The sequence below is a fragment of the Dermochelys coriacea genome, chromosome 5, assembly GCF_009764565.3.
Source record: "Dermochelys coriacea isolate rDerCor1 chromosome 5, rDerCor1.pri.v4, whole genome shotgun sequence".
NCBI lineage: Eukaryota > Metazoa > Chordata > Testudines > Dermochelyidae > Dermochelys > Dermochelys coriacea.
In genome coordinates, this window is record NC_050072.1 from 35534929 (window position 1) to 35555847 (window position 20919).

Sequence of the window (20919 nt, forward strand, 5' to 3'; positions counted from 1 at the left end):
GTATATTTATATTTCATCTCCTGATCAAGCTGAGAATTTAAAGAGACCTTCCTGATGCATTAATCTAAACAAAAAAACGTTTGAGCTCAGGTGACAAAATGATCGCAGAATCTGGGTCAAAACTATAAGGCTCACTATCAAAATAGTTTAAAATGACCACTAACTTCACTGTATTCAGTATTTAATGCAAAATTCATCTCTTAGATTTTTGCTATCTATCCATTTTTCACATGCCCACATAAACGTATAACTAAAAACTAGTTAATACGTTTCTTCTATTGGAGGAAATAGTAGGGAGAGATTGTTCTTGTTCCAGTTTTTAGTGTTTGGGGTGTACCCATGTTGGGGGGTAGAAGTATTATAAGTGGCAACATTTTATCTAATGTAATGCACAGTTCAGGTAAATAAGTGTTTGCAGTTTCAGACATGTATTGTACATTTAAATCTGATTTAAAATGTGGAAAAGTCTTAAGTAGCTGCTTCTAATAGTTTAAATGTTATAAAGTTACAAATTCTTATTTTGTTGTCTAATACTGTTGTCTATTTATTTAGGCCTTATTTGCAACTGAGACCTTTGCTATGGGAATAAATATGCCAGCCAGGACAGTGCTGTTCACAAGTGCCCGTAAATTTGATGGGAAAGATTTCAGATGGGTAAGTGCAATTCAATATGCAGGGATGAATAATTTTGAGTTTAGTTGTTCAAATTCATATAGAAGATAGTTCTGAGAAATGAATTTGTTTTAGAGACACTTTATCCACTGCAGTAAAAATATTTACTTCAAAGCTCTTCGTTCAAAATCAATGTAATTTTTAAATAATGTGTAATTCATATTAAAATGTTCAAATCTACAACTGCCCTCTTTTAAAATTCTAGGTTCATTATACAGTATGCATAAAGACTCACTTTATTTTAATAAAAATAGTAAAAGGACACCCAAACACAGGCTAGATCTGTATGTCTAAAAAATTTGAAAGATTCTACACAACCTCTTCGCAATTTTGAAACCATGTTTCCTGTCAGAATCTTTCCCAACAAACCATTTATGGTTCCCCTTTCATATGAAAAACCTGGGAAAGTAGTTTTCCAGTGCCTAGTACAAAACCCAATGCTCACTAGGAGATACACTCCACTACAATGACTGAGTTGATCGAGATGGAAATAAAGCGCTTGCTGTTACCAGCATACAGAGGACACTGGAATTCATACTTTTTCACTAACCTCTTCCTCCCCCAGCAATCTCATGATACATTAGATGCAGCTCCCCGCCCCTAACAAACAAACCCCAGTGATGTCTAAGGACTTGCCAATGTGAGGACACTCAAGAAGGTTTTTCCAAATTAACTAAAGGTGTTAATTAAAAGTTGATTAGATAAACTGTATTAAACCTCTGTGTGGACGCTCTCATTCAGAATTAAAGTGGTCTTAATTTTATTTCATTTAAAATAAACCAAATTAAGGCCACTTTAATTCTGAATGAGAGCATCCACACAGAGGTTTAATACAGTTTATCTAATCCACTTTTAGTTCACACCTTCGGTTAATTTGGAAAATTTACCTGAGTTTCCCAGTATAGATAAGCCTTTAGTGCTTGTGTACAGGGCCTCACAGTGTGGACTGTAGGAGGGGTCAATTGCAGTATGCAGTAAAATATTGAGCTGCATTTACAGCGTGCCACTTTACTGCACACTGCAGCTCACATCCCTCTCCCCTGAGAGTCTGTACTGTGGGGCTGTATAGACCAAGCCCTTAGTCATGGACATGTGGCTTTGTGAATTGTATGGTTACTTTAACTCCATGAAAAGGTCACATCTGTTATACCACCCTTTGGTATTTTTTAATGCAATTCTCAGTCACTGTAACATTCAATGGGATCAATGTGCCTCTGTCGCTTAAGTTACAGCAAAAGTTTTTTGTTCTACTTCTAGATCTCCTCAGGTGAATATATTCAGATGTCTGGTCGTGCAGGACGTCGAGGTATGGATGACAGAGGAATAGTGATTCTTATGGTGGATGAGAAGATGAGCCCAACAATTGGCAAACAGCTTCTTAAGGTATGCTGAAGAATATGATTATTTAAATACAAGAAATGTGAAAGGTGAATGGAATTAAATCTGATGTATTTGAAAAGTTTTCTTCATGAAATTTTCACTTTAACTCTTCAAATGCACTGGTGGCACAGAGGAACCCTGGAGCACCTAATCCCAGATAGATAATACAAGAAGTGATTGGTTTGTGAGGGAAGTGTTTTGTGTGACTGCATTTGGGAGTATGACAGGAATAAGTTCAATATTGCAGAAGTCACATTTGACTAAAACATTATTCATTTTAATATTTACTCCTGGGGGGATTCTGCACCAAAAAATTAAAAATCCTTTACTAAAAAGTTAAAAAGTCTGCAAAATTCTGCAGATGTTATTTGTCAAAATAATTCAGTATAATGACACCAGTTTCAATTGTTTTGGTAAGTTATTTAAACTGCAATACAGAAAAAAATCACAATAACTATTCAGTATTTTCTAAACACATGAAAGTTAAGTTACAGATAGTAAGTAATACCCTGCATTCCAGTTATAATCCTGAATTTTCATTTAAATTACATTACAGAACACCAAATGGAGGGGGGGGAAATGTCATTTTAAATTGCTCAGGCTTTCACACACGAAAGTCGTACAGTTTTGCTAATCATTGTCTTGGACTTAGCTGGATAGTTTGGGAAGTGTGTGGTTCTGATTGTCCTGACATTTTATTGACTGCTTGGTAAATGTTTTATTTGCCCTCAAAAATCTTCTTTTTTTTAAAAAAAAAAAAAATGGATAAGTAAAAATCTAACCCCACTATGTCACTTTGGTACAAAAAGAAAGTGAGAAAGCATATAAATCTTCCTAGCTGATTCCCTTACTGTCATTTATAAGGCTTTACATCACTCTGGCAATGTAAAAAGAAAAGGAGTACTTGTGGCACCTTAGAGACTAACAAATTTGTCAAGTGGAGTGCCCCAGGGGTCGGTCCTGGGGCCCGTTTTGTTCAATATCTTCATAAATGATCTGGAGGATGGTGTGGATTGCACTCTCAGCAAATTTGCGGATGATACTAAACTGGGAGGAGTGGTAGATACGCTGGAGGGGAGGGATAGGATACAGAAGGACCTAGACAAATTGGAGGATTGGGCCAAAAGAAATCTAATGAGGTTCAATAAGGATAAATGCAGGGTCCTGCACTTAGGATGGAAGAATCCAATGCACCGCTACAGACTAGGGACCGAATGGCTCGGCAGCAGTTCTGCGGAAAAGGACCTAGGGGTGACAGTGGACGAGAAGCTGGATATGAGTCAGCAGTGTGCCCTTCTTGCCAAGAAGGCCAATGGCATTTTGGGTTGTATAAGTAGGGGCATAGCGAGCAGATCGAGGGACGTGATCGTTCCCCTCTATTCGACACTGGTGAGGCCTCATCTGGAGTACTGTGTCCAGTTTTGGGCCCCACACTACAGGAAGGATGTGGATAAATTGGAAAGAGTACAACGAAGGGCAACAAAAATGATTAGGGGTCTAGAGCACATGACTTATGAGGAGAGGCTGAGGGAGCTGGGATTGTTTAGTCTGCAGAAGAGAAGAATGAGGGGGGATTTGATAGCTGCTTTCAACTACCTGAAAGGGGGTTTCAAAGAGGATGGCTCTAGACTGTTCTCAATGGTAGCAGATGACAGAACGAGGAGTAATGGTCTCAAGTTGCAATGGGGGAGGTTTAGATTGGATATTAGGAAAAACTTTTTCACTAAGAGGGTGGTGAAACACTGGAATGCGTTACCTAGGGAGGTGGTAGAATCTCCTTCCTTAGAGGTTTTTAAGGTCAGGCTTGACAAAGCCCTGGCTGGGATGATTTAACTAGGACTTGGTCCTGCTTTGAGCAGGGGGTTGGACTAGATGACCTTCTGGGGTCCCTTCCAACCCTGATATTCTATGATTCTATGATTCTATGAAATTTATTAGAGCATAAGCTTTCGTGAGCTACAGCTCACTTCATCGGATGCATTTGGTGGAAAAAACAGAGGATAGATTTATATACACACACACAGAGAACATGAAACAATGGGTTTATCATACACACTGTAAGGAGAGTGATCACTTAAGATAAGCCATCACCAGCAGCAGGGGGGAGAAAGGAGGAAAACCTTTCATGGTGACAAGCAAGGTAGGCTAATTCCAGCAGTTAACAAGAATATCAGAGGAACAGTGGGGGGTGGGGTGGGAGGGAGAAATACCATGGGGAAATAGTTTTACTTTGTGTAATGACTCATCCATTCCCAGTCTCTATTCAAGCCTAAGTTAATTGTATCCAGTTTGCAAATTAATTCCAATTCAGCAGTCTCTCGTTGGAGTCTGTTTTTGAAGCTTTTTTGTTGAAGGATAGCCACTCTTAGGTCTGTGATCGAGTGACCAGAGAGATTGAAGTGTTCTCCAACTGGTTTTTGAATGTTATAATTCTTGACGTCTGATTTGTGTCCATTCATTCTTTACGTAGAGACTGTCCAGTTTGGCCAATGTACATGGCAGAGGGGCATTGCTGGCACATGATGGCATATATCACATTGGTAGATGCGCAGGTGAACGAGCCTCTGATAGTGTGGCTGATGTGATTAGGCCCTATGATGGTATCCCCTGAATAGATATGTGGACAGAGTTGGCAACGGGCTTTGTTGCAAGGATAGGTTCCTGGGTTAGTGGTTCTGTTGTGTGGTGTGTGGTTGCTGGTCAGTATTTGTTTCAGATTGGGGGGCTGTCTGTAAGCAAGGACTGGTCTGTCTCCCAAGATCTGTGAGAGTGATGGCTCGTCCTTCAGGATAGGTTGTAGATCCTTGATGATGCGTTGGAGAGGTTTTAGTTGGGGGCTGAAGGTGATGGCTAGTGGCGTTCTGTTGTTTTCTTTGTTGAGCCTGTCCTGTAGTAGGTGACTTCTGGGTACTCTTCTGGCTCTGTCAATCTGTTTCTTCACTTCAGCAGGTGGGTATTGTAGTTGTAGGAATGCATGATAGAGATCTTGTAGGTGTTTGTCTTTGTCTGAGGGGTTGGAGCAAATGCGGTTATATCGTAGCGCTTGGCTGTAGACAATAGATCGAGTGGTATGGCAATGTAAGGACCTTAAAACTTTTACAGGTTTTTATGCTCCTGGGGGAATTGACTGAGAATGAGAACAGTTAACTAAGAATAGAATAATTAACAATGACAGGTTTCAGAGTAGCAGCCATGTTAGTCTGTATTCGCAAAAAGAAAAGGAGTACTTGTGGCACCTTAGAGACTAACAAATTTATTTGAGCATAAGCTTTCGTGAGCTTCGGCTCACTTCATCGGATGCATCTGATGAAGTGAGCTGTAGCTCACGAAAGCTTATGCTCTAATAAATTTGTTAGTCTCTAAGTTGCCACAAGTACTCCTTTTCTTTTTGCGAATAATTAACAATGTTACTGTGCAGACAGACTGCTACATTTTTGCCTCAGAGAATGAGATCAATTAACCATCAACAGCAACACAAAATCAATTTTTTTTTTACAAAAGCTATTTTCTTTAACTTAAAAACAAACGATATTCAGTAACATGATACTAATATTTAATTAAGTGTCTTTTAAATTCTCAAAAAGTTACATTTCATTAGGCAGGCAGGCTGTTACACTTCTGCCTCGGGGACAGAGTCTTCCTCCTGCAAAACAAAAAGACCTACCCTCCTCCATACCCCTCCAGCCACAGTATCAAGAGAGAGGAACTGAAGGCTTGTCTACATTGGCAATTTATAGCACAGCAAGTTTCTTGCTTAGGGGGGTTAAAAAACACCCCCCCTGAGCGCAGCAAGTTGCAGTGCTGTAAAGCAGCAGTCTAGACAGTGCCCCAGCGCTGGGAGCTGTGCCCCTCGTGAAGGTGGGTTTTTTTAGAGCGCTGTGAGAACTCTCTCCCGGCGCTGTGCCGTGACCACACAAACTATGTTAAAGCGCTGCCTCAGCGATCCACCTCTCCACCATAGGCACACACACCAAGACCCATTCCCCCCCGCAGTGATCTGCATCTCTGAAGCTGCTCCAGGCACGCTGGAACAGACGCGCTGCCTGGGCTGCCAGGGAAGAGCTGCGTGTGTGTCCCCTCCCCGCAGATTTCTTTTGCGTTTTTCTGCACAGAGGGCACAGAAATATGTGGGCCATATGAATTCTGCGCCCCAACATGGGCGCAGAATTCTGTCAGGAGTAAATATTGTGTAAAATATTTTTCTTGCTGTTTTTAAAAAGAAGCCATAAACTTTTTGAATGACTTTTTTTTCAAAACCAGTCCAGATCTTTGAGCATATTCTTATGATAAACATTTGTCAAGTTTATTTCTTAAACTCAGTAGCATGAGAATGTGTCAGCTGTAATATAGTTAATGTTGTTTATCCAGAGCATGTTTGACCAGTGGATAGTTGATCAATTTGAAAGAAACATGTTTTAATAAAACTAAATGTGCACAGTGCCGTTGGAGAATTTCTAGGTAGTATAAATTAAATAATAATCATGTATTTATATATGGCATCTCATCCCAAAAAATTCCAGAAAGTTTTATAAACTCAAACTGTTATACACCAGCTGCATAGAAATTGCTTCATCCACCATAAAAATAAAGCCATTCTTGGGTGAACTACAGCAATTGTTTAACAGCGAACTGCAGCATTAATTTAAGCAGGAACTGAAGAATGTTTCTTCCAAATTAAATTGCAGTTGAAGGCAGGATGGAATTACCATAGCTGGAATTTAGCTAAAGCACCAGTATTACCACGTATTCTCACAAAGAGCATCGTGGTGTTTAATGAACTCAAGCAATCAGGACTTCTGTTTTATGTCTCATGAAAGTTGAAAATCCTAGCATAATTATAAAAGGAAAATGATTAATTTTATAATAAAAAGAATGTGTTTATGTAAGTATACTACAAAGACTCAAACTTGAGTGGATCAGTGTTTAGCATCTACTTATTTGTGGGAAAAATTACACAGATTGAAAAATTGAAAGAAAACATTCTTTTAAAATCTAGCCAGATAAAATATCCAGTGTTTTGCTTCCTTTGTTGTTTGTGTATGGAATGTTCAGAGCTGTAATGCCAAGCTGTATGCAATATACCATTGGCTGCATCTGGCTCCTTGGCAGAATCTTTATTTATTCAATTGGCAGCTCAGGGCTTGTTTGCCCTGCAGGCAGCTGAGAAATCTGTCTAGTCTTCTTTTGTTTAATTTTATTTTAATTCACATATTGTTACTCTAGCAAAATGTCCAGGACAGAAGCCTTGCACAATCACATATTTTTCTCTATCCCTCTATCCACCACACACACAGTTCTTTTGTGGTATCTCTGTGCACTTTAATTAAAGGGGCCCAATTCATTCTTCCTACATAACCTGAGGCAATGTTTACAAACCACTTTATGGATCACTACAAATGATACAGATCTGTGATTTGAGAAGGAGCAATTACACTTAAAACTTTATTTTATTTTATTTTTTTTGTTTATAGCGAAGCAGGTGAACACAAGCACTTTGTTTTCTGAGTTGATTATTGTCTTCGAATTAAAAAATTGGCAATGATTAGTTTAGACGGGAATTAATGGGGGTATATAAAATGAGTGGTACAAAAAAGGTAATTGAGATATTCCTATCTCTTCTTTTCAGTAATGGAAGGAACAAACAGACATTCAATTGAATTGAATGGCAGCAAATTTAAAACTGACAAAAGGAAATACTTTTTCTTTGCATAAAGCATATCTGCAGAACAGATTGATACAAAATGTCATTGGGCCAAGAGGTTACTAAGGGAGGAAGTAAAAAGAAAAGGAGTACTTGTGGCACCTCAGAGACTAACAAATTTATTTGAGCATAAGCTTTCGTGAGCTACAGCTCACTTCATCAGATGCATTCGGTGGAAAATACAGTGGGGAGATTTATATACACACAGAGAACATGAAACAATGGGATTTATCATACATGCTGTAAGGAGAGTGATCACTTAAGATGAGCTATTACCAGCAGGAGGGGGAGGAGGGAAGGAGGAAAACCTTTTATGGTGATAATCAAGGTGGGCCATTTCCAGCAGTTAACAAGAACATCTGAGGAACAGTGGGGGCTGGGTGGGGTAGGGGGGAGAAATAACATGGGGAAATAATTTTACTTTGTGTAATGACCCATCCACTCCCAGTCTCTATTCAAGCTTAAGTTAATTGTATCCAGTTTGCAAATTAATTCCAATTCAGCAGTCTCTCGTTGGAGTCTGTTTTTGAAGTTTTTTTGTTGAAGGATAGCCACTCTCAGGTCTGTAATCGAGTGACCAGAGAGATTGAAGTGTTCTCCGACTGGTTTTTGAATGTTATAATTCTTGACGTCTGATTTGTGTCCATTCATTCTTTTACATAGAGATTGTCCAGTTTGACCAATGTACATGGCAGAGGGGCATTGCTGGCACATGATGGCATATATCACATTGGTAGATGCGCAGGTGAACGAGCCTCTGATAGTGTGGCTGATGTGATTAGGCCCTATGATGGTGTCCCCTGAATAGATATGTGGACAGAGTTGGCAACGGGCTTTGTTGTAAGGATAGGTTCCTGGGTTAGTGGTTCTGTTGTGTGGTGTGTGGTTGCTGGTGAGTATTTGCTTCAGGTTGAGGGGCTGTCTGTAAGCAAGGACTGGCTTGTCTCCCAAGATCTGTGAGAGTGATGGTCGTCCTTCAGGACAGGTTGTAGATCCTTGATGATGCGTTGGAGAGGTTTCAGTTGGGGACTGAAGGTGATGACTAGTGGCGTTCTGTTATTTTCTTTGTTGGGCCCGTCCTGTAGTAGGTGACTTCTGGGTACTCTTCTGGCTCTCTGTCTGTTTCTTCACTTCAACAGGTGGGTATTGTAGTTGTAAGAATGCATGATAGAGATCTTGTAGGTATTTGTCTCTGTCTGAGGGGTTGGAGCAAATGCGGTTATATCGTAGAGCTTGGCTGTAGACAATGGATCGTGTGGTGTGATCTGGATGAAAGCTAGAGGCATGTAGGTGGGAATAGCGGTCAGTAGGTTTCCGATATAGGGTGGTGTTTATGTGACCATCGCTTATTAGCACTGTAGTGTCCAGGAAGTGGATCTCTTGTGTGGACTGGTCCAGGCTGAGGTTGATGGTGGGATGGAAATTGTTGAAATCCTGGTGGAATTCCTCAAGGGCTTCTTTTCCATGGGTCCAGATGATGAAGATGTCATCAATGTAGCGCAAGTAGAGTAGGGGCCTTAGGGGACGGGAGCTGGGGAAGCGTTGTTCTAAATCAGCCATAAAAATGTTGGCATACTGTGGGGCCATGCGGGTACCCATCGCAGTGCCGCTGATTTGAAGGTATACATTGTCACCAAATGTGAAATAGTTATGGGTGAGAACAAAGTCACAAAGTTCAGCCACCAGGTTAGCCGTGACAGTATCGGGGATACTGTTCCTGATGGCTTGTAGTCCATCTTTGTGTGGAATGTTGGTGTAGAGGGCTTCTACATCCATAGTGGCTAGGATGGTGTTTTTAGGAAGATCACCGATATATTGTAGTTTCCTCAGGAAGTCATTGGTGTCTCGAAGATAGCTGGGAGTGCTGATAATGTAGGGCCTGAGGAGGGAGTCTACATAGCCAGACAATCCTGCTGTCAGGGTGCCAATGCCTGAGATGATGGGGCGTCCAGGATTTCCAGGTTTATGGATCTTGGGTAGCAGATAGAATACCCCAGGTCAGGGTTCTAGGGGTGTGTCTGTGTGGATTTGTTCTTGTGCTTTTTCAGGGAGTTTCTTGAGCAAATGGTGTAGTTTCTTTTGGTAACCCTCAGTGGGATCAGAGGGTAATGGCTTGTAGAAAGTGGTGTTGGAGAGCTGCCTAGTAGTCTCTTGTTCATATTTCAACCTATTCGTGATGACGACAGGACCTCCTTTGTCAGCCTTTTTGATTATGATGTCAGAGTTGTTTCTGAGGCTGTGGATGGCATTGTGTTCTGTACAGCTGAGGTTATGGGGCAAGTGATGCTGCTTTTCCACAATTTCAGCCCGTGCACGTTGGTGGAAGCACTCTATGTAGAAGTCCAGTCTGTTGTTTTGACCTTCAGGAGGAGTCCACCCAGAATCCTTTTTCTAGTGTTGGTAGGAAGGTCTCTGTGGGTTAATATGCTGGTCAGAGGTGTGTTGGAAATATTCCTTGAGTTGGAGACGTCGAAAATAGGATTCTAGGTCACCACAGAACTGTATCATGTTCGTGGGGGTGCAGGGGCAAAAGGAGAGGCCCTGAGATAGGACAGATTCTTCTGCTGGACTAAGAGTATAGTTGGATAGATTAACAATATTACTGGGTGGGTTAAGGGAACCACTGTTGTGGCCCCTTGTGGCATGTAGTAGTTTAGATAGTTTAGTGTCCTTTTTCTTTTGTAGAGAAGCAAAATGTGTGTTGTAGATGGCTTGTCTAGTTTTTGTAAAGTCCAGCCACGAGGAAGTTTGTGTGGAAGGTTGGTTCTTTATGAGAGTATCTAGTTTTGAGAGCTCATTCTTAATCTTTCCCTGTTTGCTGTAGAGGATGTTGATCAGGTGGTTCCGCAGTTTCTTTGAGAGCGTGTGGCACAAGCTGTCAGCATAGTCTGTGGTATGTAGATTGTAATGGCTTTTGTACCTTCAGTCCTTTTGGTATGATGTCCATCTGTTTGTCCATTTGGAGAGGAAGATGATGTCTGTCTGTATCTGTATGAGTTTTTTCATGATGTTGATAGATTTCCACTCCTTACGGCTAAATTCAGTGCCTTGAATAATGACAGGTTTCAGAGTAGCAGCCATGTTAGTCTGTATTCGCAAAAAAGAAAAGGAGTACTTGTGGCACCTTAGAGACTAAGAAATTTATTTGAGCATAAGAAAATACAGTGGGGAGATTTATATACACACACAGAGAACATGAAACAATGGGTTTTATCATACACACTGTAAGGAGAAAAGGAGTACTTGTGGCACCTTAGAGACTAACAAATTTATTAGAGCATAAGCTTTCGTGAGCTACAGCTCACTTCATCGGATGCATTTGGTGGAAAAAACAGAGAGATTTATATATACACACAGAGAACATGAAACAATGGGTTTATCATACACACTGTAAGGAGCGTGATCACTTAAGATAAGCCATCACCAGCAGCAGGGGGTGGAAAGGAGGAAAACCTTTCATGGTGACAAGCAAGGTAGGCTAATTCCAGCAGTTAACAAGAACGTCTGAGGAATACCCCCCACCCCACCCCCCACTGTTCCTCTGATATTCTTGTTAACTGCTGGAATTAGTCTACCTTGCTTGTCTCCATGAAAGGTTTTCCTCCTTTTCCCCCCCCTGCTGCTGGTGATGGCTTATCTTAAGTGATCACTCTCCTTACAGTGTGTATGATGAACCCATAGTTTCATGTTCTCTGTGTGTGTATATAAATCTCCCCTCTGTTTTTTCCACCAAATGCATCTGATGAAGTAAGCTGTAGCTCACGAAAGCTTATGCTCTAATAAATTTGTTAGTCTCTAAGGTGCCACAAGTACTCCTTTTCTTTTTGCGAATACAGACTAACATGGCTGCTACTATGAAAACTGTAAGGAGAGTGATCGCTTAAGATGAGCTATTACCAGCAGGAAGCGGGGGGAGGAGGAAAACCTTTTACGGTGATAATCAAGGTGGGCCATTTCCAGCAGTTAACAAGAATGTCTGAGGAACAGTGGGGAGTGGGGTGGGGGGAGAAATAACAAGGGGAAATAGTTTTACTTTGTGTAATAACCCATCCACTCCCAGTCTCTATTCAAGCCTAAGTTAATTGTATCCAGTTTGCAAATTAATTCCAATTCAGCAGTCTCTCGTTGGAGTTTGTTTTTGAAATTTTTTTGTTGAAGGATAGCCACTCTCAGGTCTGTAATCGAGTGACTGGAGAGAGGAAGTGTTATTTTTAATAAAATGGTGTGTATACTGAGATTATCTGTAATTACATTAGCTAAGAAAAAATATGTCTGTATGCCCCTGAATCATGAAGGTTCAAACAAACTAGGGTTAGGAAAAATTCTTCCCTTATGGACAGATTATTCCTTAATTTCTCCCTATGGGTTTTTTTTTGTTGTTGTTCCTTCCTCTGAAAAATCTGGTATGAGTCATTGTCAGAGATAGAAAACTGACTAGCTGGACCACTGGTCTGATCCCATATGGCACTTTTTATTCGTAAGCATGTTTCCTCACATATATAATTTTAAATTGGATTAAATCATAAACAAAAAAACTTGTAAATGTTCTCTCATGAATTAGAGCAGGATATGGTTTCTGGTTTTTTATTTGATAACCCTATTGGTCAAGTATGATTGATTATCCAGGGTACTAAGTAAATCTGGGAGACTCCTAAGTGATGATTGGTTGTTATCTTGGTTATTTCCTTCTTAAAATATCTGGTCTGGGTATCAAAACAATTTGGTTTTATTGTGACATCTCTGTAGTAATTGTAGCAACATAAAGGGAAAACTCCAAAAATGAATGGGTTTCCCAATTTTGGGGCTTGGGGGCTCATGTAATTATACTGAGGTTTCTCCTGTTCTTTGCTTCCAGTATAGTATTTCCCAATATCTGTTCTATCTAATGGCTCAGGAATTTGTACTGCAGTCTTTGCTGACTGGCAAGGATTAAAACCTGGGATTATAGCTCCAGTACAAAACACAAAACAGATGGTTTTGTCTGAAGTGGGGAGTTAGTGTGCCTCCTTACTGTACACGGCTGCCACTGAAGGTGAGGACAGTGTTGTTCTCCTTCCCATTCCCTTAATCAGTGATAGTGGGGTATAGCCGATTCTCGGATGGTATGTGGTAATTGTTTAACAGCATACAGCAATACTATGTGGCAGTGTAATCCAGGAAGGGAAAGATATTTGTTTGGAATGTGTAGTGAATTTTCTGAGACAAAATGTAATTACCTGAATTGGACTTTGGATAGAACATTATGGTCAACATCTTTACTCTTATGAAAATGTTGTGGAGTCTTCAATGTCCTTGGTTTTCCTTCCCATCTAAACAGTACGCTTCTATTTTTTTTTTTATTCTAATATTTTTAAGGGTGTTTACAGAGGAATAGCATTTGTACTTCATTTCTCCTTACTCCTGATTTTGAGTGATAAATATGAATTTTCTACACAAAGTAAAACTATTTCCCCATGGTATTTCTCCCTCCCACCCCACCCCCCACTGTTCCTCTGATATTCTTGTTAACTGCTGGAATTAGCCTACCTGCTTGTCACCATGAAAGGTTTTCCTCCTTCCCCCCCCCTGCTGTTGGTGATGGCTTATCTTAAGTGATCACTCTCCTTACAGTGTGTATGATAAACCCATTGTTTCATGTTCTCTGTGTGTGTGTATATAAATCTCTCCTCTGTTTTTTCCACCAAATGCATCCGATGAAGTGAGCTGTAGCTCACGAAAGCTTATGCTCTAATAAATTTGTTAGTCTCTAAGGTGCCACAAGTACTCCTTTTCTTTTTATGAATTTTCTGTGTTTGATCTCGCTGCTTGTGATGCAGCCATATGAGAGACCAAGAGACTTCAAGTTAGGCATAAGCTGCCAGAGCAGAACCATTCCAACTGCACACTGTCCATTTATAAACATCAGCCTAGCACACCAACTTAATTGCAGCCTTGAAGTCTGGTTTGATATGAAGCTCATTCAGCTATAAACCACTTGTGATGGCACAATTTGTAAAATGTACCATACCCTAATTTGCTCCAGGACTTGACCTGCCAGCCAGAGGCTGACATGAATTACATGGTGGCAGGCCCACTGGAGTAGTTAAGGGGTAACATCTCCATTGCTTTGGGTGTTGTTCAAAAATTTGCCAAAGCCGGATGACAAGGACACAATTCTTGGTAAAATAACAAATTCTTACTCACTCTTCAAAAATTTTAATTTGTAATTTTTCTTGTATTTTTATTGTGATGAAATACTACTGAGCTTATTTGCAGTACTGTGTTGAGCTTATGTCCACTATGCTCATTAGATAGGGAGAATGTTATAGGCCCCAATTCAGGAAACTGCATAAGCGCATTTAAGTATCTGAGTAGTCCCGCTGACTTAAGTGGCACTGCTCAATTGCCTAAAGTAGTTAGGCACATGTTTAAGTACCTTTCTAAATCAAAGCCTTAATTTTAAAGTTACCATATTAACTTGTTTTTACTGCCAAAGCTACAACAAATTTGAGTTTGAAATTCTGTTGCTAGGATCTTTGTTTTGCTCATTGTCTGTCACAAAACAAGCGTTTTGTTTTGTTAAACAATTAAGCACAATAAATAAGGGGGGAAGAAAAACCTTTAATGTTTAAGGGGATTTTTAAAAAAAAATTATTGCCTCATAGTTTTTTATTAAATGGCGTTCTTGTCTGTGAAGAAAGTCAGTTAAATGATAGATTTTAGTTCTCAGGGTTATTTGTAATTGAAGTTCAATTTTTTTTTTTTTTTTTTTTTAAGACAAAGCAAAACAAATGCATATGCAGTGGGGAAATAGGAAGACAAGCAAAAGCTAGTGATGCAGTTTCTGTGTCTTGTACTTGCACTCAAGTTGCTGGAAGACAGCAGGGACAGCAGATAACACATTTTAGGTGGAATTTGGATGGTTAACTGTTATGTTGCTGCTCTAATTAAACCTGTTTTTCTGAGCTATGTGCTGGTTGGCAAACCTGTTGGCAAACCTGTCCAATCATAATTTTCTAATAAAAATTAATTTCTGATGGGGAGTGTGTGTATATATAAAAAAGAGAGAGAGACTTCTGTTCATTTTAAGAAGGTTCTAGTCTGTTGATCATAACTTAACCTCACTCACAGGGGACAATTTAAAGGTTAAACCTAAGAAGTTTAACATCTTCCATAGGAACATACAAATTGATATACCAGACTGGACTATTAGTCCTTCTAGTCTAGTATCCTGAGGGTAGCTGGAACCGGGATGCTTCAGAAGAAGGAGTAAGAAACCTTGAACTTGCCCATATGGAAATTCTTTTATTACTTTCACTCCCCCCTTAGAGGTTTGCTTTAGGGTTTTTGTTTTTAGTGATCATGGAGGGTTTTTTTGTTGTGTTCTTTGGGGATGGGTGGGAAGGAAGGGATTGTAATCCTTGCTAATGCAACTCAGGGTGTCCCTGTTATCCATATAAATGAACAATTCTTTTTGAATTCTCCTAAGATCTTGTTCTTAGTGTCATAACAGAATATAGCTCATGTGTAGGGAAACTGACTGCTGGATTTCATGTTGACACACTTTATTTTTGGGATTTCTATCTTTTTGTGAATGTATTATGGTTAGTGATTTTAGTTTGTGTTTTCATAGGGGCCATTCATCATTTTTCATAAGATGAAAGTATTTTTCTCCTCCATTGCGTACAAATTAGTAACCCAGAATGATGACTTTGTTGCACGCAATGAAACGTACATCATACTTAGAACATAAGAATGACTGGATCAGACTAATGGTCCATCTAGCCCGGTATCCTGTCTTCTGACAATGGCCAGTGCCAGATGCTTCAAAGGGAATGAACAGAACAGGGCAATCATCAAGCGATTCACCCCCTGTCATCCAGTCCCAGTCTGGCAGTCAGAGGCTTAGGGATACTTAGGACATGGGATTGCATACCTGTGTCCCCTCATGATGAAAATGACGAATAGTCTTAAACTTCCTGAAAGTGTTCTTTTCTTATAGTGCTGTTGCTCACTTCACTTTTGGAAGCTCACTTATCTAGCTTATGTCTAGAAACTGGGAAGTCAAATAAAATCAACAGTGTGAAGTAGTAGCATCCTGGCATGTTAATTAAATATTTGTTAAATATTTGGCATATCTTTGTGAATGTAAGTGTATTTAGTCAAAAAATCAGACCGACTTCATTTTACTCTTGAATAGCTCTTAGTATGTAAGCTGGTTCCAGATAATATCTTATGTTCCCCATGAAAGCATTGTAAAAGATAATTTGCTAGGGATAATTTGCAGGGAAGCTGCCTGCTGAGTTCTTACTCTTCTGTCACATGGTCAAATGGGGGAAATTTGGTGACTTGCTTCTGTTTCGCCCTTTTCCTCACTGACGGATATATGACAGAGAAAACTAGTCCAGTAACTATGAGCCTTGGAGATCTGGCAGAGCTGCAAATATAGGCTTTTGATCAATCTTTAGTGCTATAATGCAAGAACAACAGTTCTCACATTGTAGCTCAGGCAAGGCTCCAGTTTTTAAAACAAACAAAAGCTCTAAAATAAAAAAGCACTGAAAATAAGGGATCACTCCAAGAGATGAAAACTGGGAGTCCTTTCCCATTTCAATCTAGATGGTGAGAACTCCCTCACCCTGAAAGGTTGTAGTTTTATTTAACTTGGCTTTTGGTTTACATTTTTTTTGCCAGTAAAAACACAACCAAGTTAATTATATTTTATTAACAATAAATGCTTAACATCCTATTTAGTGCTCAGATGAACACCAGTTCAAAACCCTAAGATGCATAGTAGCAGTACAACAGATAGCTGATCTCATTTTCAGATAATTCTTGACTGCATTGTTCCTGCAGAAAATCTTGTATGCTGCTATGTTCTGGGCTTTTAGCATTCTTTATCAGGAATACATGAACATAATGACTTTAACTGATATTAGGTCTTACTGATATTGGCAACTGCTTTTGTCTTAAGAATTTTTAAGTCAGTTCAAGTAGGTTGTTAATTTCTGAGAAGCTATTCTCAGATATTGCAAGTGTGTTTTTGGAAGACTGTATTTTCCTGAAGGTGTTCGGTGTCCATTGAAGTCAGTTTTTTGATACTGTTTGTGTGTGTCTGTGACCAGTAAAAGGGAAATAGTGCCTAGTGATTTTCCAGAAACTGTTTTCCTATGCCTAGGGCAGAGGTTTGGAAACAACTTGTAGATGCTTCTTTCCGGATAGTCTTATTGCTGCAGCTTCTTTTCAACTTCCAGCAGCTGTGATATCTTCATGGCCCTTTTATCTGAAAGTGTGTGTGTGTGTGTGTGTGTGTGTGTGTGTGTGTGTGTGTGTGTGTGTGTGTGTGTGTGTGTGTGTGTGTGTGTGTGTGTGTGTGTGTGTGTGTGTGTGTGTGTGTAAAAAGGGCAGCAAAGCTGTGTTAGCAAGGTTAGGTAGGCCTGAAATTTAATCCACATGTTTGAGTGCAAAAACTATTCTAAAAAAATTTAAAAGTTACACAAAACAAATTTGTGCCCCAGCCAATCTCTCATGAGATGTCTACAACTACAACGTAGGGTAAAACTAACTAATTCAGGTTTTTTTTTTTCAAGAGATTATTATAAATGGTACTGTAAAAATGTATTTTTTTTTAAAATAAATACTTTGTGCTCTTAAAATTATTTTTATTAAAATTTCTGGATTACTTAAACACTGCATCATAATCATTCAGTTTAATTTAGCATGGATGAAAAATATTAAATTTGCTACAGTTATATGTTCCGGTTTAAGAAGTGGCAGCTTTAGTTAGACAGAAACAGAAAGCTCTATCATCACTTAGTACAAGGCTAAATCTCACAATATAGAGAAACCAAAGATTTTTATAATTTGTTGATAGATACATTTGTAAGAGAGTAGAAAAGAAATTTCTTATCCCAGAATGATTCATTCTTTCTCTTCATTCATAAGCAATGTATGAATTAAATGGCATGACCTTATTTAAAGATTTAACACTAGTCTTTAATCATAAAGATCAATGTATTGCTGTTTTAGATTTTGGTTGAAAAGGTGTAGATCAAATTCCACTCTGCTTTATATTTCTGTACAAAGAGTTGTGTTTTGAAAAAATTTGCTAATTTGAAAAAAAAAAAAAAAAGCCTTTCAAGTAAATATACAGATGTTGGGTATATATTGGTATGTTCTGACACTTATACTAATACTGTATTGTGGTAGCAAACCATCTTGGTTTGTTTTCCTGCCATTTCCTTTTTTTTTAAAAAAAAAAGTAAGTTTATTTGATAGTGCTGAGCTTATTCCTTTTAGATGGCGAGTGTTCACCAAGTTAGGACAAGTTAAGTTTTACACAGTGTAAGACAAAGGCTGTACTATATTAAGGGCAGTTTTTTTGAGCAGGGCAGTAAATCCAGCAGTGCTGTTGGTTGACTTGTTTCTTGTAATCTGTAGATTTATTCTGGCTATAGTTGCCAAGCTGACAATTCCCCTAAGGTGGGTGAGCAACAAGCTGAGATAATAACAGAGCCAGCCTCTATCCCATCCTCAACACTCCTGCCCCGCATTGTGGGAGAGGGGCAGGAGAAGGCATGTTGAGGGCAGGGTAGAGCACAGTAAAGCTCTGTTTAATTTTCAGATGGCTTACGAGTCCCACAAGTTATGGTCTACACTGCAGTTAGACACCTGTGGCTGGCCCATGCCTCCTGATTCGGGCTCTGGCTGCGTAGCTCTTTAATTGTGGTGTAGATGTTCTGGCTCAAGGCTGCAGCTAGGGTTGCCAATTTTGGTTGGATGTATTCTTGGAGATTTCATCACATGACATAATCTTTAATTCCTAGAGACTCCAGGCCAATCCTGAAGTGTTGGCAACCCTAGCAGCAGCCCGAGCTCTGGGACTTTCTCATGTTGGAGAGACCTAGAGCCTTGGCTCCAGCCTGAACCCAGATGTCTACACTGCAGTTAAACAACCCTTAACCCAAGCCACGTGAGCATGAGCTCAGGCTAGCTGCGGGTTTTTGAATTGCAATGTAGCTGTACCGTTAGGGACCCACAGCCTGCAGGTGTAAGTCCCTAGACTTCTCTAACTTATGTGAATGCCAGAACAGGGAATTTCACTACAGGATAGAATCTGGCCCTGGGTTGCATTTAATATTGGTGTAATCTCCTTGTTTCATTACTCACAGTACGTGTACAGTTCAGCCACTACAGCAGCACAGCTGCAGCTTTAACTAAGTCTTAACTAAGACTGCAGCTGTGCTGCTGTAGAGGTTTAAGTGAAAACACTGCCTGTGCTGACAGGAGGGGTTCTCTCACTGTTGTAGGTAATCCACCTGCCCGAGGGGCAGTAGATAGCTAGGTTGATGGAAGACCTAGCAGTGTCTACACTGGGGGTTAGGTTGACATAGCTATGCTTCTCAGGGGTGTTTATTTTTCACATGCCTGAGGTACATGGCTATGCTGATTAGGCCTGGTCTAATTAGGCCTGGTCTACACCAAAAAGTTAGATTGACCTAGCTACGTCAAGCAGGCGTGTGAAATATCCACACCCCGAGCAGCATAGTTAGGCTGACCTAGCCCCTGTGTAGACAGCGCTAAGTGGATGGAAGAAACCATCTCTTGGAGAGATGGATATCCTTGCTGATGGGAGAACCCCTCCTGTCGGCGTAGGAAGTGTCTACACTGAAGTGCTACAGCAGCTCAGTTGCAGCTGTGGGTGGCTGTGGTGTTTCAAGTGTAAACAAACTCTTAGTTAAAGACTGTTTTGTTTCAGATTTATTGGCCTGTCCTTTGGGGTTCTCCAGCCTTTCCATTCTCTGTGTACAGGAACTCCTCACTTAAAGTCATCCCGGTTAACGTTGTTTCGTTGTTACATTGCTGATCAATTAGGGAACATGCTCGTTTAAAGTTGTGCAATGCTCCCTTCTAACCTTGTTTGGCAGCCGCCTGCTTTGTCCACTGCTTGTAGGAAGAGCAGCCCAATGGAGCTAGCTGGTGGGTGGTTGGAACCAGGGTGGACCGGCAGCCCCCCTATCAGCTCCCTGCTCCCCTAAGGTCCCTGTGCAGCAGCTGCTCAGCAGGCTAACACTTGCCTGCAGTTCAGCTATCCCTCCCCCCCACTGCCATGTGCTGCTCCTGCCGTCCACCTTGGAGTTGCTCCCCGAGACTCCTGCTTGCTGGGGGGATGAGGGGGAAGGGGAAGAAGAGGGGGGCTAATGTCAGGGTGTCCCCCTCCCCCCCTGCTCCTGCACCCCACTTACCGCTGAGGGGGAAGGGGAAGAGCAGGGGGGATACAGGACAGAGGGAGCTGCTGCTTTAGGGAGCAGCTACAGCTAGGGTCTGGTCTCAGCGTGCAGATCTAATTAACAAGGCAGTGTACTTCTGACCCCACTCTTCATACTTAAAGGGGAAATGTGCATCTCTGTCTCTCAAACACACAGGGATTAGATTTGTCTAGTCTGTGTCTGCCCTCCCTCCTTTCCTGCTGCCTTGTAGAGTGTGTGAGTTAACCCTTGAGAGCTAAGCCAATTGCTAGTTCATCATTTAGCAGTAAGGCATTTCCTGGGAAATATCCCACCCTTTGACTTCTCCACCGCAACCAAGCTTCACATCACTGTGTACCAGTATTAAATTGTTTGTATAAAACTTATACTGTGTGTGTGTGTGTATATATACACACAACCTGTGGTGCAGGCTGCAGCAGGGGCCGTACACCCCTCTTGCAGTTTCCTAGCGACCTGTGGCTCCTCCCTCCGCTCACCCAGAGTGTCCTGATATTTTACTCTTGCGATCTGGTCACCCTATTATAGACTGAACTCCGCTAATCCTGCAGGGCCCCCAAAAGTCCCCCACCCCCCCAGCTGCTGCCTCCCAGACCCTGCGGGAGCGGGCTTGCTTTACCGCATTGTATGCGAACCCGTGTTATATCGGGTCGCATTATATCGGGGTAGAGGTGTATACTACAACAAGCAGCAAATGTTAAAGCATTGCACTGAATCTTCCTAGTATATACTTCCATTTGGGCCCTCAAGGTAAAATTTAACACTTTACACTGTATGTTTCTGAAAAATGATTTCACTTACTAGCAACTTTTACAGGGGAAATTTAATATAAAATTCAATGCAAAAGGTCTCTGAGAATGTTCTTGAAGCATGCCAGAATTGACTTATGGGAATAGCTATGACTTTTATGATGAACAATGG

The 20919-nt window shown here is 40.6% G+C and overlaps 1 protein-coding gene across 1 annotated transcript in view; it reads left to right on the top strand.

Annotated features, from left to right (window-relative positions):
* The window catches only part of MTREX (Mtr4 exosome RNA helicase), a 98386-nt gene that overhangs the window by 30983 nt on the left and 46484 nt on the right, over positions 1-20919 (top strand). Inside the window, exons 14-15 of the mRNA XM_038401264.2 lie at positions 553-654; positions 1930-2055. Of these exons, the coding sequence (XP_038257192.1) occupies positions 553-654; positions 1930-2055 (228 nt within the window). The remainder of the gene's footprint in view (positions 1-552; positions 655-1929; positions 2056-20919) is intronic.